The sequence below is a fragment of the Macrotis lagotis genome, chromosome 1, assembly GCF_037893015.1.
Source record: "Macrotis lagotis isolate mMagLag1 chromosome 1, bilby.v1.9.chrom.fasta, whole genome shotgun sequence".
NCBI lineage: Eukaryota > Metazoa > Chordata > Mammalia > Peramelemorphia > Peramelidae > Macrotis > Macrotis lagotis.
In genome coordinates, this window is record NC_133658.1 from 848,730,086 (window position 1) to 848,753,850 (window position 23,765).

At 40.8% G+C, this 23,765-nt stretch overlaps 1 protein-coding gene across 2 annotated transcripts; it reads right to left on the reverse strand.

The window, feature by feature from the left end:
- Positions 1–283: 283 nt before the first annotated feature.
- Positions 284–21,127, reverse strand: CSF3R (colony stimulating factor 3 receptor). Of its 2 annotated transcripts, XM_074217560.1 has the most exons (18): positions 20,781–21,127; positions 17,586–17,723; positions 16,755–17,050; positions 15,293–15,530; positions 10,685–10,987; positions 9,790–9,913; positions 9,125–9,318; positions 8,119–8,291; positions 7,561–7,738; positions 7,370–7,455; positions 4,974–5,187; positions 4,451–4,645; positions 3,702–3,803; positions 3,021–3,167; positions 2,363–2,503; positions 1,865–1,961; positions 1,189–1,270; positions 284–965 (listed from the first exon to the last, which is right to left on the reverse strand). In XM_074217560.1, the coding sequence occupies exons 4-18, from the start codon at positions 15,348–15,350 to the stop codon at positions 465–467; spliced, it is 2,595 nt and encodes an 864-aa protein (XP_074073661.1). In that variant the 5' UTR covers positions 15,351–15,530; positions 16,755–17,050; positions 17,586–17,723; positions 20,781–21,127; the 3' UTR covers positions 284–464. The 2 variants fall into 2 exon arrangements, with proteins under 2 accessions (XP_074073661.1, XP_074073660.1); XM_074217559.1 differs by lacking the exon at positions 16,755–17,050.
- Between the last annotated feature and the right edge of the window lie 2,638 nt (positions 21,128–23,765).

The window sequence follows — 23,765 nt, forward strand, 5'->3', positions numbered from 1 at the left end:
AGGCTTATTCGCTAATAATGCTTACTCTCCCCTGAACTCCCTTCCCCCTTTAGTTATGTGATTGAAAGTAAGGACAGAGCACCCAGATACATCTTAGAGTCTGAAAGAATCAGTTTAAAATGTTGTCCATTTGGAAGTCATATGGTAAATACAAAAAGGGACAAGGATAGGATTCTTTGATTTTAGAAAATATGCACAGTTCTTTCTTGTCAGGATATGGGCCCATAGAACAGACATGATGCAGGTGGGGAAATTGGTAGGTGGGGCAGGCAGAGTCATGATATTTAGGGGCAGGGAACCTCTCTGGACAAGGGGAGGTGGTTGGAGGAGAGGGCAGTTTTTGGGGATGGGACTGTTTTATGCTTATTAATGAGAATATGGGAAACAGGGACCCTGCACCTAGGTTCAGATGTGTGAGGGCCTCCCAAAGCATGGAAAGAGGTTGACATGGAAGTGTAAGGATTCTAAATGCTGCTCAATCCTTCAGCCCCTTCAATCCTCAGACCTTGCAGAAGGGGAAAATCAAGGAGTGGTCCCTGTGGGCAGTGAGGAAGGAAGGCAGAGTCATCACTATCCTCTTCTGGGAATCCTTGAGAGCTTGAAACCCTAGATCCAGAGGGACTTCTCTGGAACCACATGTTCTCATAAAGTTTGGGACTTGGGGTGAGATCAGCTAGGAGGGGCTGTGTGGAATCTGTGCGAAGATAGAGTGCAGGAGGGGATCTGTGCTGCCTCTGGTACCCTTGGTTTCCCATCACCTTCCCATACTGGATGGGGTCTTTGGGATGGGAGTCAGTCAGGAAGGGATCCCCTTGGAGAATGTAAGTCTGGACCACGTGGGGGAGGTTCTTAGCCTCTTCCTCTATCCCTGTTGTTTGTGGCTTCTTCTCCTCCTCCTTCAAGACTATGATGTTAGAGACAGGAGGCATGGCAGAGTCCCTCAGGCTTGACAGATGAATGATGTCCTGGGAAGGATGGGAACATCAAAGTGATTGGATTGCTCCTCCATGGGACCAAAGGTGGCTTTTGGTTGCCAAGTCTTAGGTAGGAGAGGGAAAGGGACTTGGGAAGGATAGAAAGCTATAGTTGGGCATCAGTGTGCCTAACTCTCCCTCCAGCCTATGTTCCTTCTTAGGCTTCCAAGTGGCCTTGTTCCACCCTAAGCCCTCCCTCCATATTATGTCTTACCCCAGGAAGAATTGTGGGGATCCACTCGCCCAGGCTGCTGTGGGCTGGGTCTGGAACATTTGGCCAGAATTGGTTCTTCATCCTGGAAAAGTTGAAGTGAATTGATTGGGGCAGGCACTGAAGATGCTCTGCACTGATGACAAGGATTCCCTTCCCCTGGGTTCCTGTGAGTTCCCTTTGACAAGAGATTCCTTTTGTCCTCTGAAACCTCAGCTTTGCTTCAACATAGAGTAAAGGGGGAATCCCTGGTCTAGGGGAAGAGAAGACTAAGGGCAGTTGAATCTTGTTTGCTAAAACCCTGAAGGTCCCTTTTGGACTGTGTAAAATGGGACTTGACCTCAGTGTCTCTCCTCATGTGAGAAAAGCCTTGGATCTGAAGCCAGGGCAAATCCCTGGGCCTTATCTGTAACATGAGGAGATGAGAATCAGTGATCTCCATGGTCTTCTCTCTAAGGTTCCTCTATACTATTCTATTCCTAGGGAAGGAGATGGGTTTATGAGGAATTAGATGTGAGGAGGAACTGCCAGTTGGAGAACCTGGATATCTGGAAGGTGGCAAAGCTTGGGTTCACAGACCCTGAGGCTGATGAGTTGAGCCTTGAGCTATTGAACTACGTTCTCCCCTCTCAGCATCCCATTCCCATATCCATCCTACCAGCTCCAGGCTTCCACTCACTTGTGGTTCTTATGGAGGCAGACAAGCATCATAACACAGAACAACATCACAGAGAAGAGGCTGATCAGGATCAAGAACACATTGATATCTTTCACTTCTGTGGGGGAGGCATCAAAGGGGGAAAGAAAGATCCATGAACACAGAAACATTTCTAAATCCATAGAATGGTTATTTCCTGAATGTGGAGCTGTGACTTTCCCCTCTGGGACTAGGTCTTTCTGAAGGTGGGACCATAATTCCCTTTTTCAGATTGAAATTCCCCTTGGGGTAGGAGCTATCTTTCCTCTGGATATTCCCCAGGTAATTAGGACAAGGAATTTTCCCTAGCAGGACACAGGAGTCTAGGGGAATATGAACCTATTGTGCATAAGAATCATTCCCTTCTTTGGAACTTGTATTGCCTGCATCTTGGTGCTTGTTGCATAGCAGAAAGTTGACAAATAATTGTGGATTGCTTGACTGGTGGGATCTGGCCATTCCCATAGGGGCTGCCTTTACCAACAGCTGTGGTCACCACGGTGAGGTCTGTGCTGTTAACACTTCCAGCTTGGTTGGAAGCCATGAGATGGACATGGTACATGCTGGTGGGTGCTAGGTCATGGAGTGTATAGCTTCGAAGCGAGGCGTTTAGGATGATGACTGTGAAATGGCAGTGGAGGAGAATAAGAGAGAGGCAGTCAGCTTGGGTTAGAACCATGGAGGTTCCGGTTTCTCCACTTCTGATTTCTGAGTTCTGAGTCTCTCCTGGTCTCTGAGAAACTATATCCTCTTGGGTATAGGGAAGAGTACTTACAGAATTCCTGGTTTTAGACCTTGATCTAAAAGGGGTTGAGGAGGACATGGATAAGGGATATAGGAGAGCTCTAGAAGGGGACAGTCTGAGAATACCAGGTATATTATTCTGGGGGAAGGAAGCTATGGTGGCCTAAGCCCTAGTTCATACTAGTTCAGTAGCTATTTTGAAAGATTGAGTCAGAAGGGGACAAGCAATGACACTTACAAAAATACCTTGTTCTGGGAATGATTCAAAGGATAGTGTCTTGAGACTGGGGTTGTCTCATGGAGATGTTGGGGATCTCCCTGAAAGAATATTAGGCATATAGGCCCTAAGTACTTTGGGGATAGGGATCAGGGAGGGACAGAGGGTAGCACTCACAGAATTCCTTATCTTGTATGTTGGTCCAGAAGACAGTGTATTGAGTAATGGGGCTCTTCCCCAGCTCTGGGGCCCCAGGCTCCCATTCCAGCTCTGCCCAGGTCCTTCCAATCTGCTTCAGCTTTAGTTTAGGGGCTTGGGATGGGGCTGTGGATTGAGATGGAGGACTCTTTGGAGACCAGTTGGATTTTGATAACCTCCCTTGGTCCAGGCAGGTCTAGTTCCTGGGATGGGGCTGGGGAAAGGATTGATCAAGGACTGGATTTCAGTTCCCAGGCCCTTGCAACTGGTTCCCAAGGAGTCTGTTGAAGGTGGGGTATAGCTTCATCCAGAGGGAAAATCTCAGAGATCAATGTGATCTCTGAGTACTGCTATCCCTTGCTTCAACTTTCTGTTTCCTTCTTGTCATTCCCCTTCCCCTTCCCCTTTCACAAGGAAACACCAAAGAGAGAGAATGGAACTGATGATCTTTGACCATTTACTTAATTTCTTCCAAGTCCTCTGCCTGACTTTTACAAGCCTAATGGTGAAATCAAAGGGGAAGTTGCCTTTCAGGCACTCATGCTAGTATTCTCTGGGCTACTGGTTAAGGATAGGATGGTATAGATATGATGAATGGGACCAAGACATGAGGAAGCTGAAGGCTGGGAGTTTGGGAATGAGAGGAAGTTGATAGCAAACCCTTTTCTTGGGAGTAGGCATAGATGTGCTGGGGGCTCCCTCTGGTACCATGGTACAGGGGGGACACAGTGATCCTGTACAGCTGGTAGGGTATGATGTTCTCTGCAAAGGAAGAAGAATGAGGGTTGAGTCCTAGAAAGGGGAGAGCCACCCTCTGTACTTTCTCTCTTTAGCCATTAACACTGAAAAAAAAGAATAACATGAACAATGGTAACTGAAGACTGTTGGGATATAGCTATAGTAGGAGGGGTAGAGGAGACATATCAGGAAACACATACTATCTTTGACTATGGGGGATGGGAGAGAAAGAGATAGAATGAAAATATCTACAATTTTTATTCCCCAGAGGAAAAGAACATATCCACAATAATAATTAGCATTTATATAGTGCTTTAAGGATTACAAGTGCTTCACAGGTATTATTTTATACTCATAACAACCCTGAGAGGTAGGTGCTATTATTGTGTCCACTTTACAGATGAGGAATCTGAGGTTGAGAGTGATTAAGTGGCCTACCCAGGGTCATGCAACTAGTAAGTGTCTGGGGTTGGATTTGAACTCAGGTCTTCCTAACACAATGCCCATTACTCTAAGAGACCCATCTATGTAGGCTGAGGCAGAATCTGTTTTTCCTGCAAGCAAGAAGATGGAAGGGATGATGAAATGGGAGGACAGCCAACCTCAAGAGTCAGAAGAATCTACTATCAGGGAAAAAAGCCCCAGTTCCCCTTTAGACTCTGAGTCCTCACCATCCAGTAGGGTCCCAGTGCTGCTCCCATTGGACTCAATCTTCCAGTTGCCATCACAGTCATCTTGGTGAGCTGGAGCTGGACACCACTCTATCACATAGGCCCTGGGGAGGGGCTGGGCTAGGGGATGTTCCCATCTTACCCAGAGGCTGTGAGCATCTGGTGCAGAGGTGTGGATGTTGGACACAGAGGCACCTGCAGAGTGGATATGGTTTAGTACCCACCTTATATGGAGAGAAAGAAAGGATATAACTTCCTTTTTACCCCCTAAATTCCACCCTCAATGAATGTACTGGGGTCTGGAATAACAAATACTTAATTCTGGACCTTCAGCCTTACTCAGATAAGGTTCTAACCACATCCCAAGGTGATGCTCCATTCTAAACCCAGACTCTACTTAGAGAGATTTGCAGATTCTCTTCATCTCCCTCCTCATCTTTGAGGACCTAGAGGAGGGAGATGCTGTGGTCCTGAGGCTCAAACATTGTATATACTGGTAGTATAGGAAAAGTCTCATCCTAACCTTGACATTCCCAGAAGATGACAGTGGTTGGGGGAGATTCTCCAGCTGTGTTATAGGCTGTGAGGATGACCTCTTGAGCCTTCTCTGGCAACTGGAAGGCACAACTTAGCTCTGTGGTATTGCAGAGGGGTTTGGGCTCCTCATCTTGTCTTGGAGGACTTGGGAAGACCAGATAGCCTTGGATGCTATTGCTGTTTTTCTCTATGGGCACTGGCTGTATAGATACACACAGGAGAAAGAATCATGGACTATGACAATTGGAAGGAATCTCAGAGAGCATTTAGTCCAAACTCAGAGTCACTAGGAGTCAGGGGAGTCTTGGGTTCATATTCTGCTTTAGACATTAGCTATGTGATCCTAAGCAAGTCATCAAGTATCTCTGAGCCCCAGTTTCTTCATTTGTAAAATGGGAATAATTCCTGTAAAAAAATCACTTTCCATAGATAGTTATTGGGAGACTCAGAAGAGTTCAACATTTCAGAATTATAAGGGATCCCAACTTATAGTTGACCAGGACTCTCCTCATCAACATAGCAGGCAAGTGGTCATTTAGTCTTGGCTGTAGGATTTCCAAGGATGGGGACCTCACTACTTCTAAGCATCTAGGTGGGGAGTAGATAGAGCCCTGAGCCTGGAGTCAAGAAGACCCAAGTTCTAATCTAGCCTCAGTATTTAATAACTATGACACTTAACCTCTGTCTGACTCCATTTTCTCATCTGTAAAATAATAGCACATACCTGCCAGGGGTATTGAGGGGGGAATCAAATGAGATAATTGTAATGAGCTTTGTACAGTGTATAACACCTTTTTTTTTGCCTTTTGCCATGCAGTGAAGTTAAGTGACTTGCCCAAGGTCACACAGCTAGGTAAAATTTAAGTGTCTGAGGCTGGACTTGAACTCAGGTCTTCCTGACTCTAGGGCTGATGCTCCATCCTCTGCATCACTAGCTGCTCCACACCTTTTGTTTAGGGCATTCCCCCAATATCAAACCAAAACTTGTTTCTTTGAACTTAGACCTCATGCTCCTGGTTCTAGCCTCTGGACCCAAGTAGAGTATCTTCTTCCACACAGTAACCCTTCAGATATTTGAAGATTGCTAGCACCCTCCCTAATTCTTCTCTTCCCCAAAATCAGCAGACTTAGTTGCTTCAACTGATCTTTATAGGTCACAACTTTGGTCATCATCTTGGTAACCTTCTTCTGAACACAGTTGTTTTTCTCTGTTCTCAAAAGATGGTGCCCAGAAATGAACACAGTTATACAGATGTAGTCTGACAAGGGCAGAGTATCACCTCCTAGCCTTAGTCTCGATTCCCCCTCATGCACCTAAGGTTGAGGTTAGCTTTTTTGACTGTCATATTGTCCTATTGACTCATCTTTAGCTTGTGGTCTATTAACAACTCCCAGATCTTTTTTGGACAAAATGTTATCTAATCATGTTGTTCTCTTTTTGAACTTTTGAAGGGAAATTTTTGATATAAATATAAATATGAGATAACAAGTTTGGCAGTGAGGATGGAGTGCACAGTGGATGAATTCAAATCTAGCCTCAGATATTTACTAGCTTGACTCTTAGTTTCCTCATCTGTAAATTGGGGATGATGATGATGATGATGATGATAATAATCAACCCTTTCCCAGGTTTCTTGTAAGGCAGAAATTAAATCATATTTTCAAAATGGTTTACAAACTGAAAACATTATAAAAATGCTAGCTATTATAGTGTTACAATGCTATAAATATCAACTATTTAAATTACATATCTCTCTCTCCCCAGAGCATATATCCTCTCCTCAACTTCCTTGACACTTTCCAGCCTTCTTTTTAGTAATGGATAGTTCATTACTCTAGAGGAAGTGCATTCTCTTTGTGGGAAGTTGAATGAATTCTCTGAGTCATAGAAACTAAGGGCTCCAGCTGGGAGTTGACAAGGTCCTCAAGACCAGGATCTCTCCTATTCCACCACTTTGCCTTTTATTTCTGAGATATAACATTGAAGACATTGATGGTGAGAGGGATGAAAAACAAGAAGCAGAAAGAATAATAGAGTCAGGAGCCTTGGCTGTAGTACTATTTTTGCCCCTAACCAGGTAGGTAACCTTTGAAAGGTTCTTTATTCCAGGCTCTGGATTTATTTCTGTATAAAGTGATAATGTTAGACTGTATAATCTCCAAGATGTCTTCCAGCTCCAGGAGTCTTTATATTATGTACATACAATCAACACAATAAATTTGAATGACTGCCATTATCTAAGAGGAGGGACAAAAATATTCAGCCTAGAATCAACCCGTCCCTTTCTCACAGATTCCCAGCTTTTTGCTGCTCCTTCTTATGGATTGGAAAAGCGTTAAATTTCCTAGAGGAGCAACTTGAAGGTAGTGGAAGACAGGTACCTTCCAGAGAAGTTGGATGTCCATCATGGTAGTGTCCAGCTTCTCTACTCGTCGTCTCCACCACACATCCAATCTGACCATGGGGCCTAAGAAATAGTAAAGAGTCATGACTGACAAGAGGAATGCGAGGAATGAAGAATGCCTGAGGTAGATTCTACTATCTATTTTTATCAGTATATTTGGTCACTTACGCCTTTCCCTGGTAGTGAGTTCCAGGCTGGGGCTCCATTCACTCCAGTGACCACCCAGTTGACCACCCAGGGACCAACGGACACACCGCATTTGCAGAATGTAACGGGTGGCTGAAAGGAGGCCACAGAGGTCATACTCTCCCTCATCTTGGGGACCTGAGTTCAAGAATGGTGACACCTGCCAGAAAATAGTCAGAAACCATGTCAAGAAAACCCTGAACTCTGGACCCAGACCCCAAAAGGAGGAGAATCCTGGGTGCTCAGAGAATCAGGATGGATATGGTTATAAAAGAAGAAGGCATTATGGTAAAGAAGAGGGTTCAGTGGAGGAGGAGAATGTCAAAGGATCAGGGAGGGGATGAATACTGAGTGAGGGGAATGAAGACTCTAGATGAAGCTGAGTGTTCTAGAAGGAGGAGGGCTTAGTTAGGGAACTCAGGGGCAAGGACAAAGAATATTGTCTTTTCATGAAAGCAATAAGAGTTCATTGAAGGGGATGTAGACTCCCTTCCCCAAGCACAGTGAACTCTTGCCATGAAGTGAAAGCAAGAACCTTACCAGGACCCAGGTCAGCTCTCCAGGACGCTGGTACCGAAGTTCACACATCTGCTCCACGTGCTTACTCATTCTGTCTTTCTCCCACTTTAGCTGGAGGCACCCAGGCTGGGGAAAGGGGGAGCCTGGGTCTAACCTGGCCATAGCATCCTGAAGGATTGGGGGTTCTAGTTTTGCTGTAATAGAGAAGTCAGTCATTTCCCTACTCTGTGGGTACCTCTCCATGTTTCTCTTATCTTGTGACCCTATCTTTGTCTCCTACTTCTTTAACTTTTTTCTATATTCTTGCCAGAAGTCTTCTAGGAAATACTGGGCTTAGATCTCAGTCTCAGAAACTTACTAGCTGTGAGTCCCTGGACAAGTTAGTTCATCTCTTTCTGCCTCAATTTCTTCATTTTTAAAGTAGAAATAATAATAGCACCTACCTCTCAAGATTGTTGTGGGGGAAAAATGGAAGAATGATTATAAAGTACTGAGCCTGGCATTTGAAAAATGCTTGCTTTTTTTCATTTTTCTTTTTCTTTCAGAAACAACCAATCAATATGTACCTGAATCCATGTCTTTGCTCATTACCATTTCCTACATCTGGAATGTCTCCCCTCTCTCACTTTTCAGGTTCACTTTCCACTTAGCCTTCAAAGAGCTCCCTGCTCCAGGAAACTTTTCTAGATCACCAAATCCCAAAAGCAATTCTTCTTCAAACTTCACAGAGAACTATGGAATTTTAATGGCATGGAATGTGATGGTATCTATGCTTATGTCTTACTCTTTTACTAGAATGTAAGTGCTTTGAGGGCAAGAGCTCACTAATACATTGCATCAGCTCAATATGTGGGGCACGAATAGGTGCTTAATAAGTATTTAAAATTTCACCACCTGTGGTGATCTTTTTATTTCTGACTGTGTCTCTGTTCCTCTATTTTTGCTTCTATGTTTTCATATTCAAGATTCTGTTATTGAATCCAGTTAGAAGCCCATTCCTCTTGAGACTCTTGACTATATTACTCACCAACATCCATGGGGGTGATGCATAAGTGTGGAGACTCAGCCCCTCCCAGCACATTTTCTGCCTTCACCCAGATGTCTATCTTCTGGTATAGGAGAAATTGGCTTCGGGGGATGGAGCACTGGTTCTCACCATCTTTGGAGACACAGTCTTGGATGGATGCTTTCCTAGATTGGCAATTATCCTTGCTCCTAGAGCTTAATAAGAGCAGTTTATTTCATAACTAATTACTCATACCATTCCCCGCCTCCAAAAAGAACCAAACCACACCAAAACAGCTCTATCCCTTCACATCCCCCTCAATGAGCCTTTACTTACTTCTGTGAGACTCCAGTACCCTCATTGAGTTCCCATACATTTTACTCATCCCTACCACTTCCACTAAACTTGTCTGTTATTTTATGTCATGAAACACTTTTCAGTGGAACCACTGAGGGAAGTCTTAGGCAAAAAAATTCCTCACCTGTACTTCCAAGATCCCAGCTACAGTGCTTTCATTTCCCTAGTTCTTTACTGTGGCTAGATTTGCTATAGACTTCACAAAGCCTTGGAAGCTAGTCTTTCTTACCCCTATGGTGAACATATGACCCACCAATATCTCTTGTCCCTTCAATCAGAGTCTGAGGGTTGGGAACACATGACTGATATTCCTCCCACAGTTGACTTACTTGTAGCTCTTCAGAGTGAAGTTGGTGGGCAGGTATGTCCTGGGACCAGGCTTCCATTGACAGGTGAGGACCTGGGCTGTGAGATTCATGATGCAGGAGAAGTTCCTGGGTGGCTGAGGAGGGACTGGGAGAAGGCAATGGTAAAAAAAAAAAGAGTATGAGAAGGGCAGGAATGTTGAGAAGGGACTTAGGACAAATACATAGAGAACCAAATCCTGACTCTCATAAAGACTCCTCTTTTTTATCTCTCAAACTCAGGCTTTCTGATATCACACAATTCAGACTCCTGCTTCCCATTCAGGATTGTCCTTGATCCATGAAGATCAGAGGGTGAGGGCTGGGGAAAACTGAGGCCCTACAATGTAGAGGACTGGGTAGAGAGTTAGGAGACCTTCATCCTCTATATCCCACTTTGACTACTTATTAGTGTGTGACCTTGGGAATTCACTTAATCTCTTTGTTGGTTTCTCCAGTTTCCTGTTCTGTAAATTGAGTTGGAAAGTTGCTTTCCAAGGTGTTTTTCAGGTCTTATGATCTCAAGACATTGTCTTGCTCATGATACTATATTAGTTTTGGAGGTAGGATCACAGGATCTAGACCCAAGGTGTTTTTGAAAACCTGTCTTATCAATCTGATCTCTCTGCCCGATATTTAGATTACTAAATGAGGAATTTATCCTTATTCTTTTCCCATGCTTAATAGGAAGAACATATACCTAGAAGGGGAAAGAGATCCAACAATAAAGACTTTCTCCCTAAGCCCTGGAGAAGAGAGTTCATTTCTCCATCAACTCTTCTCCATATTGAGAGCCTCTGATCCTGTGTTTAGCCCCTTCCCCATTAGTCCCCTTAGGGGTGGTAGGGGCAGGGTTCTCAATGAAGTGGGAGGGACTTACAGCCAGCCTGCAGCTTTGCCTGTCCTATGATTTGGAGTGACCCTGAAAAAATCAGGCAACAGGAGAGCATGGCATGAGTATGATTGAAGTGGGGTAGGGTAATGTTGGACCGCAGAGTTCCATCCTCACTCTGATGTTGCCAAGCCTCAGGAAGCTTCTCCCAGTCCAACTTCCACACAATTCTCGTAGGTGTCCCAGCCAAGCTACTGCTGCAGTTAGGGCTGATGGTACAAGAAGCTGTGATGGAGGCCCCCAGGGGAATGACAGAGGCTGATAGATGAATGTCCCCACAGTCTTGAAAAACTATAAGATGGGGAAAAGGACAGGTCATTGACAGAGTAATGAGGGTGCTGTATCTTTTTGTCAGTGAAGAGTTACATTAACTGATGCATAGTGAAGTACAGAATTAGGAGAATGTTGTACACAGTAATAGCTTTATATTGTTTGATGACGAACTGTGAAAGACTTAAATTTTCTCAGAAATAAATGATTTAAGATAATCCCAAAGGATTTATGATAAAGTATTCTATCTACCTCCAGAGAAAAAATATTTTTTGAACACAGATTGAATCATGCTATTTTCCACTTTCTTTCATTTTTCTTTTATTTGAGTCTTTTACAAAATGACTAATATGGAAACTTTTACACAATTGCACATGTGATATCCTGTATCTGATTGCTTACTATCTATGGAAGGGGGGAGAAAAAGGAGGGAGGGTCGGAACTTGGAACTTAAACCTTTAAATAAAAATATTAAAAAAAATTAAAGTAAAAAAAAAAGGAGGCATCATTATGGAATAGAAAGAGACCTGAGAAGATTGGAGACCTGAATCTGAATGCCAGTTGAGATCTTTACTAACTATATAAGTTACTTAACCAATCAAAGTCTCAGTTTCTTTATCTGTCAAATAGGGAAAATAATCTATCTTGAAGGATTATTATGAGCAAAATGCTTTGGTATTATTAAAATATTAACCATTACTAGCATAAAATTAACACTATTTTTTGGTCCTTCCAAACAGTGTTATGACCATGATATCATCCATAAAGAGTTGTCTCAACTTCCTAACTCTAAGGAAATAGAGACATTGGTGACTATAATGAGGTCTTAGACTTATAATCTTCTTGTTCAATGGTTGAATAGATCTATATTCAGGTATAAGATTATTCTCATAAAATATCACATGTTTTTGGAATGATCTGAGGATAACATATATCCTCAAAGGGAGAATATAATAAAGATGTGATGTGATAAAGATGCAGAAGAATTTATTTTAATGGATTAGTAAAGCTTATCTGAGAAAAGCAACAAGATTAATCTGTTTCTTCTTGATCCAGATGATATATGATTGGCATTCCAATTTTCCATTTGATGAAAAAATTTATTATAAGGACTTGTGAAACTTGTAATTTTATTAGTAGCCTTAGAACATCTGCTTAGGTAGCAGTGAAAAACAGTGGAAAAGTCCAAGTAAAGATAATGGTCCTAAATGATAAATTAAAATTTTATCGTGGAGGCAATAGGGAAATTCTGAATCTCCTTCAATTTTATTTAAATATGCACAGATATCTAGCTATACAATACATGGGTTTTTGAAATAATTACTAGAATGTGATCAGAATTTTGTAGGGTCCTACTAAATTATACTAAGTCTTCCCCCTAGCAGTTTTAAGAAGTCTAGGAAATCTCTATATGTGGTTTAGAACTTGGAAAATCAATCTGCTAGAAGGAAATGCAAATCTATTGAAAAGAATTGGAAGGCCCATTCTAGGTACTGTAAACACCCAACACCCTGTTAAAGACACAAAACTGTTGATTCAGGAGCACGTCTCTGAGTTTGGGTGGACCAGTCAGACAATTTTTGGACAGTGGTCTAGGATAGATGCTTTTGATGCAGAATTTCCAAGGGAAAATGTTTTCTAAAGCAAATAATTTCCTGAAGTAGACAGCTAAATCTAAGATAAAGAAACAAGAAGTCTGTAATTTAAAAGGACATTAAGATGTATCTTCCTGATAATGGAATTATATATATCGTCTGTTATTTCTTACAAGTGTCCTAAAATTGCTGTTAATTATGTCTCAGTCTGCAGTTAATTATGACCCAGAGAATCTTGAGGTCTAGTTTCTCATTTCTGAGTATAGGTAATTTTGCCAAATAGCTACTATTTTTAAAATAATAACTTTAGAAGATACATAGAGTAGGATTGAGGCTTGGAAATGATCATGAGTCTCCAATCTTGTGAAGAGGTTTTGTTCAAGTGTTTTTTTTTTCTTTCTATTCCTATTCACATTTATTGTTGTCTGTACAAATAACTGATTTGCTCTGTGAATATTTAGATGAATCAAGGATAATTTTATCTAGGGGAAAAAGAAGGAATTGTTGAAAGAGGAATTTTGGGAGCTGAGAGTCATATGTTGAGTTGCCATAACTAATTCTGGCACTTCTTGCTATATGTTGTTCCAGTACATTTTACAGAGATAACCAAAAACAAGTTGTCTCCTTCAGTATCTACCATAGGGAAGCTAGTTGTGCAATGGATAGAGCACCAACCCTGGAATCAGGAGGACCTGAATTCAAATCTGACCTCAGACATTTGACACTTAACTAGGTGTGCGATCTTGGGCAAGTTATATTGATTGCCTCACATCCAGTGCCATCTCAAGTCATCCTGATTAATATCTGGCCACTGGACCCACATGGCTCTGGAGAAGAAACTGGTGACTCAGCACAGTACTCCCTCACTTAATTGTTATGTTATGACCTCCTTGATGTCATGATCTTTGAGAATGAAGGAGAAACATCATCCGCTTCTAATTGTTTTTTTAATTGAAAAAAGAAATCACAGAATTCCCAGAGTTCCAGAAGTTTTCTCCTATATCCTATTTGATAAAGAAGATACCATTTTCTGTGAACTAGTGGAATGACTATACTAACAAGGACATGCTTTTTCCTTTGTAATAGTGTCATCCATTAATTATCATACGCACAAATGTCCTTCCTTTACTGGTAGAATATGCCACACTCTGAATAAACTGCAGTTTTTCCCTATATCTAGATTCTGTGCTGGCTCATTGGCAAAGACTTCTTGAGACAATAGATAAATTGTTTACCAGTCTGGATCTCAATCTCCCTTTTGGTAAAATGACAGGGATAGATGAGGTGATCCCCAAAGTTTCTTTCACAGTGCTAAATCCCAGACCCTAATAATAAGAATAGACAATAGCTGTGTAAGGAAAGTACTAAGGAGCCTAGTATTCTACAAGTATTTAATAAATGTTTGTTGGTTGATGGTCCCTATTATATAGATAAAGAAAATAAGGCACAGAGGGGCTAATGTCTTGCACATAGTGATATGGCTGGTAAGTGTCAAAAGGAAGATTTGCACCTAGGTCTTTTGACTTTAAGTATAGTTTTTAAGGAATCTCCTCATCTCTGCCTCCTAACTTTCCCAAGTATCTTCAAGTCTCAGGAAAAAAAAAATCTCACCTTCTGCAAGAAGCCTTTCCCAATCCTCTTTAATCTTAGTACTTTCCTTTTCAGATAATATTCAATCTATCCTGTACATATCTTATTTTTTACATAGTTGTTTAATGGGAGTTTTTGAATTCCTTTTTTTCTCCTACAATGTTTAGTTAACTAGAAGTCTGTCTTCAATTAATACTAACCTTGCTTGATCAAAAACATAGTAAGTGAAAATTTACTTAAAGCCTTAAACATTTCTTAGATAGGAAAGAAGAATCTCAACTTTCCCTGGCTCCTTGGTGATATGTAAATCTTTCTCAATTAGCCTATTTGTGAGTTTACCTACAGAATTTGTTTGATTAAGTTGGTTCCTTAGGGAACCAGCTTTTAGGACATTGAAAGGAGTATGAGATTATGGATCTATCTTCTCTCTAAACTTCTTTTTTTTTGGGGGGGAGGGTGGTTTGCAAGGCAATGGGGTTAAGTGGCTTGCCCAAGGCCACACAGCTAGGTGTGTGAGGATTCAGTGTCTGAGGATGGATTTGAACTCAGGTACTCCTGACTCCAGGGCCGGTATTCTATCCACTGTGCCATCTAGCTGCCCTTCTCTCTAACTTATAAAACCTAAGAGGAATATATAAGATTGCAATGTATTAAAGAACTACTTCTCTTCCACTCTGATGTGATTTGAGGGCTTGAATACTAATGATCATCCAGATTTTCTCTGAGGTCTGAACTTATGCTGAAGCATAATAATAAAACCTAAGTTTTTGCCTCTATAATTTCTATGTTGTAATAAATACATTTTAGCTGCAGTAACCTACCACACAAACTCAGAGAAGAGATATTTCTCTTATAATTGTTTGCATGTTATCTCCCTTCTTTAGACTGTAAGTTCCTTGACATCAGAGACCTTCCTTTATACCTGGCACATCATAACTGTTTAATAAATACTTTTTATTGATTGATTCTCTGAAAAAGGAGGTTTCTTTTCAGTACAGACTTGTCTGTTTTTCGAAAATCTGAGTAATCTGCTGACTTTCTGTATAAGTAAATAATATAATAGATAATATAATAGAGCTAGGAGCTCATGGATGATCATCATGGCACTGATCTCTCTCCACTAAATCCCCAAATGACTTGCCTTTAGAGAATTGGAAGAGCAGAACAGTTCCAAGCAGGTTCCAGGCCCCAGGCCACATGGCTGCATTATTGGTGTTCAATTATTGTTGAATTATTGGTGAAGTAAGTTCCCAGATCCCAGGATGAAAAACAGGTCTTCAGATCCTTCCACAGCTACATCTCAGAGGTGACTTGAGACAGAGCTTTGGCAGTAGAGAGTTTGCCAGATCCACTCTATCTCTGGTGTCATAGAACCATTCCTGGAAAAAGTATCCTGGATGAGGTGGACATACATATTGCCAGAGCTAGTTCAATGCTTGAGAGACTTCAAAGGAAAGTGTGGGAGAGAAGAGGTATTAGAAGGACTAGCATTGTGTTGACCTCAGTTTGTTTGTGAAACCTGGACAGAGTATCATTGCTATGCTAGGAAAATGAGTCACTTCCATTTGAATTATCTTAGGAAGATTCTTAAAATCACCTGGCAGGATAAGGTACTGTACACTGAGGCACTTTCTCAAACTAAACTGCCAAACATTCAAATTTTACTGCAGAGAGTGTAACTATGATGGGTTGGCCATGTTGTTTGAATGCCAAATGTACCCTTCTCAAAAAGACTATTTTGTGGAGAATTCACACAGAGCAAGTGCCCATGGGGAGAGGGGGTATCAGAAAAAAATGATACAAAGACACTTAAGGTCTCTCAAGAACTTTATAATTGATTGTTTGGGAGACACTGGCACAAGATTGTTCAACATGGTGTGCCCTCATCAAAGGAGGTCCTGTGTTCTATGAACAAAGCAGAATTGAAATAGTTCAAAAGAAATAAGAGATGTTCAAATTCAGACAATCCAACCCAATGAAACACATGGACTAATTTGTGTCTGACCTGTAGAAGACCTATTCTGTATTGGCTTGGTGGGTGGTCATTTTCTCACTTAGTCACACCCTTAGGGCAGGTGCCAATAGCTGACAAGCCTGCTCACTACACAAGTGCAATGATTGCTGCCCTATATCAGTCATTAGCCGCTGTTTGGTGACTACCCCATCCCACATGATGAGGTGGTCTTTCTTCTTGCTAAGGCCAATTTCTCTATTTGCACAAGTGATCCAGTTCCATCCTGTCTCCTCCAGTAGATTGCCCTTTCTATCACTCTTCTTCGACTCATCTTCAATCTCTCCTTGTCTATTGGTTACTTCTTTGCTGCCTACAAATTTGTCTCCCCCACTCTCAAATATACTTTACTTGACCTATCCATTACCACTGACTATATTGTTCTATATGCTACCTGTCTTTTGTGGCTTAACAAATGACTTAGAGAAAGCTTCTACTTTTCTTCTCTCTTCTCCTAACTCTCTGCAATTGGGTTTTGGACTTCATTCAATTGAAACTACTCTCTGCAAAGATACTAATGATCTTTTATTTGCCAAATCTATCAGCCTTTTCTCAATCTTGACCCCTTTGTAGCTTGGACATAATCACTCACCCTTTTCTCCTTGACATACTCATTGATATTCTCTTCTTTCTGGGTTTTCTGGACACTACTCTCTCTGGTTCTCCTCTCACTCACCAGAATGCTCCTTCTCAGTCTCCTTTTCTGACTCATCATCCAAGTCACACCTGCAAACTGTAAATGTCCTGAGCCCTTTTTCTCTTTTCCGTCTATTCAATTTTGCTTGATGATCTCCTGAGCTATAACGGATTCAATTATCATCTCTTTGTTGATGATTCTCAAATCTTCTTATCTGACTTCTCTGCTCTCATTCTAGCATTTTCAACTGCCTGTTGGAAATTTTGAATTGGTCATCCTATAGACATTTTAATCACAACATTTCCAAAGATGAATTTATCTTTTCTACTTTGTTCCCCTCTCTAAACTTCTCTGTAACTGTGAAGAGTACAACCATCTTCCCAGTCCCCTAGGTTTGAAACTTGAGTATTGTTTTGACTCTACACAGTCACCCATATCCAATCTGTTGCCAAGAATTTTCAAGTTTCAACTTTGAAATATCTTTGGAATATACCCTTGAATCTCCCCTAATACTGTCATTACCTTTGTAAATTATGTCTCTCCTTGTGCCTATATTATTCTAATAGTTTGTTGGTAGGTTTCCCTGCTCCAAGTTTCTCCCTCCTCTGGGTCATCTTCCACTCAGTTACTAAAATGATTTTCCTAAAGTTTAGATCCAATTATTTCATCCTACCTACTCAATAAATTCTAGTGGTTTACTATCACCTCCAAGATTAAATTAAAATACTCTGATGTTCAAATCCCTTCATAGCCTAACTCCCCACCACAGTTTCAGTCTTCTTATACCTTATATTTCACCATATAATCTTCAATCCAGGAACATTGACCATCTTGATATTTTCAAATAGGGCACTTCATCCTCCAACTCTGGGCATTTTCTCTGGCTGTTTGTTATGCTTGAATGTTCTCTCCACCTCTTTATCACTTGGAAAAGAAAGTATCTCTTTGAGTTTCAATTTCATCATCTTTCCTCCCATTACTGATCCTCTATCATGCTGCTGGATTTGTTGGATAACTGATTTTAAGGACACATTTCTTTGTTAAGAATCTACATTTTCCCCTTTGAAACTACCTCTTAATGGTCACTCCTAAATGTTTTCTTCTCTAGACTAAGCATTTTCCTTTCCTTCAGATGATTCTTGAGTGGCCACATTCCCAAAAAGGCAAAGCCCAAATGACAATATCCCTCAACCAATATGTGAATACTGAATGGCAGTAAGAAACTGAACTCTTCCAGAAGAGGACAGAGGAGGAGACAACTGGGGAAATATAATGAGCACAATCCTGTGAATTAGGTAGGACAAATCCCATTTTGGCAGATGAGGAAACTGACCTGCAGAGATATTAGGTGACTTACTCAAGGTCCCCCAGTTAGGAAATGACAGAAGGGAGGTCTGAATCCAAGACTTCAAGAGTTAAGTTGACACTCTAATTACTACATTGTATTGCCAATTTTAAGGGTCCTATTTTTTTTAGTCTGATTTTGTGATTTTTTTTCACAAAGATTCCCTAGGGGGAAGTTCCCTCTATTGATACTTATAAACTGCACTTCTGTTATAGGCTCAGTGGGGTGTCTGAAGGAGTGAGATGTTAAGTAACTTGTCCATGGTTAACTGGACCATGATTTTTTTTAAGTTCTTTAAGAACTTTAAAATTGTATCATTTAATAGAGGATCATAGTGCTGTCTGTCCTTTTTATCCAATCATTATGTACTTGGAGTCCTCACCATCCCTCATTGTGCTCTTTGGAATGGGAGATCACTTTCTTTCCAGAAAACCACTGGACAGGAAGAGAAGCCTCTTATTTTCCTGTCCTCTGATTCTGTCCATATAGAGAAGAAGCTGGAAACTTGGATGGATCAGCACCATTTTTACCTTCATGGTATTGTATCATCCTTTCCCTTTCTTTTCTTTCTTTTCTTTTTTTGCAAGGTAAATGGGGTTAAGTAGCTTGCCCAAGGCCACACAGCTAGGTAATTATTAAGTGTCTGAGACCGGATTTGAACCCAGGTACTCCTGACTCCAAGGCCGGTGCTTTATCCACTACGCCACCTAGCCGCCCCTCCCTTTAGTTTCTTTAGAGATAGGGTAGCATAGTAGACTTGGATCCAAATCCTGACTCAAATATTTACTGTGTGTGATCCTAGCCTCTAGGAATCTCAGTTTCCTTATTTGTCAAATAAGATTGGTAATAGCACCAAGTTATTGTGGGGATCAAAGTGACTTGCAGATTTTAAGATGCTATATAAATACTAATAATCAACAAGTTTTCTGAATGTAGGTCTATTTACATTCCAGTCAATATTGGCTATTTTATTTCTCTGCTTCTTTTTCATTTTTTTCCTTCTTCTCCGCTCATTATTCTTCCTTTGATTTCCCCTTACATTCCCTCCCTTTGTCTCTTATCTTTCTATCTCTCATTTTAGCACCGGAAAGACCTTAGAGAACTGTCCCTTAATCTTTCTCCAGCACCTACTTCACACCACAGATGACAGAGACTTATGCTTAATCAATGGTGAATTGGGCTGAAACCAACTCATCCAATCCCACATCTCACCACTCCCCACCTCCCCAACTCTCTTGTGATTCTGTGTAGGCAATTTAGATTCAGTGAAAGCCTGAATATCTGTTGTTTAAGGACCAACCTAGCTGGGCTCAGAAAAACTTATGACCAGGGAGTTTGTAATCCATTGATTTGTTTTCATCCCCTCTCCCTTTAGCTGCTGCTGACCATTTTATGGATGGGCAAAGGGAGGACCAAAAAAGAGAGGGGATTTTTTTAAGGTAATGGAGTGATTTAGAGACAGCTAGGTGATAACAGTGGATAGATTTTAGAATAGAACCTAGAATTAGTAAGATTTGAGTTCAAATTCTGCTCAGACCCATACTATCTGTGTGACCCTTGGGCAAGTCACCTAATCTCTGCTATAGTTTTCTCATCTGTCATATAAGGATAAGAATAACATTTACCTACCAAGGTTTTTGTAAGGATAAATTGTGTTGATGTATGTAAAGCACTTTGTATATCTTACATGCTAATTTTTATTTTTAGTAATACTAGTCCAAAGGTTCAAACCAGGCTCCCTTACTTTGGTTTCAGAACTATTTGCGTTACCTCTCAGGGTTCCCAAACCACTAATCATATCAACCTTTGCGATTTTCATCTTGTCTTACTCATTTTACTGTTCATCTTAGCCTTCTGGCCAAGGCATTAATAGGAAACAGTTAATTTAATGTTAGAGGATGTACATTAGAATGCTCAGCTACTTTGCACCTCAGTTTTCTCATCTATACAACAAAGTATTTGGGTAAGATGATCTCTAATAAGTAATATTTACATAGTAATTTAAGGTTCCCAAATCAGTTTATATATATATATATATATATATATATATATATATATATATATATATATATTAATCATCTCATTTGATCCTTTCAATAAGCCTGTGAGATAGGTACTGTTAATATCTTCATTGCACTGGTTGTTTTGAAAAGATAGAAGTGAACTGACTTGTTCGGTCAGGGTCACACAATATCTGAGGAAAGATGCCTACACAGATCTTTCTGACTCCATCTATACTCCTTAGACTAAATCAGCTGGGGTCTTGTTATAAATAATAGGAGCAGAAGTGGATTCATCTTAAAGGGCATATACTCCATCCATCCACTTCAGGTCATAATGCCCTGTAAAGAATGGTGGGAGGGGATCTCCTATGTGCACAGGAAGATAGATAGATCCTTCCCCTCTGCTCAGATGGAGATGCCAATAACATATATTTTTAGGTGAGTTTAGCTGTCTGGATCCCCACCATCCCAACACTTTTATTTTTAAGGAACTGAGTCTAAGCAACATTTATAGGGACTCAGTTTCCTGGCCCAGGTCTAAACTAAGGGGTGTTATGATATCAGGGCTGAGATGGAATGGGGGTTGGTCTTTCAGAGGTGTAGAGGGTTGGGGCTGTCGTAGTCAGGACTTACCTCTTTCCTGTAATGGTTTTCCCTCCACTTTAGTTGCTTCTGAGATCGATCTTGTTGGACTGGATGGCTGGCCTGCCTTAGGCATTCACCCGGGCCCTCACATCGTCCCCTTTCTTGCTCAGTTCCTGAAAAATACTTCAGCACAGACTGTTCTTTCACCTTCCTCCCCCGTACCCCTCCCTTCCAACCCAGGGCTGTCGTTAGTCTCTCTGACTCTCTTACAAGCCTTCACTGAGCTGGGGGATTGCAACACCTGCTTCAGCCTCCCTCCCTGGGAAGGGAGCCCCTTCCCCCCAGGAAGGAGCCTCTGAGAAGCTTTGGCAGCCACGCTGGGGCAGCCTTCCTGTGCTGGACCCTTAAAGGGGCTTGGGGATGTGGCAACCTCAGAAGACCTCCTCCTCCCCCCCCCCCGCCCTGCCCGCTCCCCCCTTCACCCCTCCCCCCGCCCCGGATTTCCTGACCTAGAAGTTTTTAGCCTGGTCAGGGTCCAGGGGTTCTCCAGCCTCCAGTTCTCCAGATCAGGACCTGCCCTTTTACCTCTCTTCCCCCCCACCCCCAATAGGTATTTTGGGAATTTGCCAATTGGCCAGGTCAAATGCAATCTTAATCCTTCCTCCTTTTCCTCAAAATATTGTTCAATTGGGTAACCTGAAGTCTACCTTTCTTTGAAGTCCTTGACCTTGAATGGCATTGAGTAATTCCCATTCTTTAGCTAAATTTTACTATCTGTTTTCCACTCTTCCTTTGCTCTATCATTGATTACTGTTGCTTCTGTGACCAGTTTAAAGTAGGTCTCTCCATCCTACAGATGAAGAAATAGGATTTGGGGTGGGGAGGAGGGTAGAACAAAGTGGAAGAGAATTTTCGGTGTTGGTCATTGTTTTTGTAGAGAGATGGGGGTTGTACCTACTTCAAATTTGTATCTTTGAGTATCAATTATATTGAGGCAGCATGATGGTTATATCATAGAAAGAGAACTAATTTTGGAGGCAGAGGACCTGGGTTAAAGCTCTGATTAAGTAGTTATGTGATTTTAGATGTTTTATCTGAGCCTCAGATTCCTAATCTGTGATATGAAAAAGTTGGGCTATATCATCTCTATGGTCCCATGTCCTTCTAACATCCTTCAGTTCTAACCTTTGAGCTTCACAGAATTTGAGAGTTAAAGGGCACAATCAGCAGCTAGCACTCTTGTCCAGTTCACACATGAAAGGAATCCCTCTATAATAGACACAATAATAGATCTTTTAACCTCTTCTTGAAGAACTGACTCTCATTGAGTTTGCAGTCCATTAAAACCCTGAGTCCATGCCTCCTCCAATCTTATGCTTGTGAAGTGACTTTTTTCGTACCCAAATGTTAGACTTCACATTTATCTCTGTTGAATTTCATTCTATTAGATTCCAATCCATTTTCCCAACTTTGAGAGATCCTGTTGTCTAGCATGTTAACAATCTCTCCCACTTTTGAGTCATCTGCAGATTTGATGAGTATGTCTTCTATGCCTTTGTCCAAATAATTGATAAACATGAGGAATTGAGGCACCCCAAATTCTGAGGGTGTTCTTACTATGTTGGTATTGAACATTAACAACTGCTCTCTGAGTGTGGCTGTCTATCTTTTACTTTGTAAGTCCATCTGATTGGGTTTTGATCTAATCTATATCTTTCAATCTTCTTTGCAAGAATAGCATGAGATACTTTAAAAATAGTTTTGCTAAAATCTAGAAAAACTAACATTTCTCTCATCTGCTAGTTTAGTAATATTGTCAATAAAGGAAATGAGGCTAGTCTGGTAAGATATTTTCCTGATGAAGCTGAGCCTCAGTTTCTTCATATGTTAAATGGGCATGAAATACTTATATTGATTATCTCTGTGAGATTTAAAGAAAATGATCAATATAAAGTGCCTAATATTAATGGGAAAGGCATATTTCATTTTATTGCCCTTCACAGACATTGCATTTTTTCAACTTGAAGGTTTGTGGCAACTCTGCATTGAACAAATTGAGTGGATAATTTCTGTTGAAGTCCTCTCAGGGTTAAAGAAGTATTTATGTCAAGAAAAACCTTGCATTCCAAGGGACCCAGGACATCTTGCTTTTGCAATAAGACTATTTTGATAAGTGAAGCATTGATCATGAAAATCCTTCTTTTGCTAATCAAAACAATTGTGAAGGTCATCAGAATCTCTAAACTAAGAGGATCCAGTAATAGGACTATTTCAAAAATATTAAATTCCTTTCTTTGCATTTATTGCTGGGAGAGATTTCTTTGAATAGATTGCACCCTCCAAAATCCAGCCAATGGACTGAAGGGGGTAAGAAGACAAGAGGGGGGAAAACTGCAGTTATAATCTATATAAACCAAGTTTGTTGTACTTTCACCAATGGCACTTGCTTGCTCTCTCTCTCTCTCTCTCTCTCTCTCTCTCTCTCTCTCTCTCATAAATAAAGACTTTCTTTTATTCATACCCAGCCTCTGAGAATTTCTTCTTTCAGGGTAATTTTACTCCACGCAAAGTCTACTGGTACCATTTTTCCAATACCACGTGCTCTCATCATGATTCTGAAACATTTTGGTAATTCTCGCATTATTTTAAATGTTTTCATTATTTTTATATCTATTATGGAGATCTGTGATCAGTGATCTTTTATGTTACTCATATTATTTTGGGATGTCATGAGCCATATCTATATAAGATGTTGAAATTAAGTCATACTTACCTCCTCCTGCCCTAGGATAGGAAATAATATGATATACAACCTATATCATGTTTAGCATATTTCTATGTTAGTCCTGCTGTGAAAGAAGAATCAGAACAAAAGGGAAAAACCACGAGAAAGAAAAAATAAAAAAATTAAGAAAAAGTGAAAATAGTATGCTGTGATCTGCATTTAGCCTCCATAGTTCTTTCTATGGATGTGGATGGCATTTTCCATCACAAATCTTTTAGAATTGTCTTTGACCATTGTATTGATGAGAA

Excerpts from the sequence above, each read along its gene's own strand:
- CSF3R (XM_074217559.1), bottom strand. The coding sequence starts at position 15,350 with ATGTGGCCTGGGGCCTGGAACCTGCTTGGAACTGTTCTGCTCTTCCAA. Across the intron at positions 7,739-8,118 it reads GAGAGCTGACCTGGGTCCTG|GTGTCACCATTCTTGAACTC; the intron begins GTAAGGTTCTTG and ends ATTTTCTGGCAG. Across the intron at positions 2,504-3,020 it reads CATACAAGATAAGGAATTCT|TCATCATCCTAAACGCCTCG; the intron begins GTGAGTGCTACC and ends GCCATTTCACAG.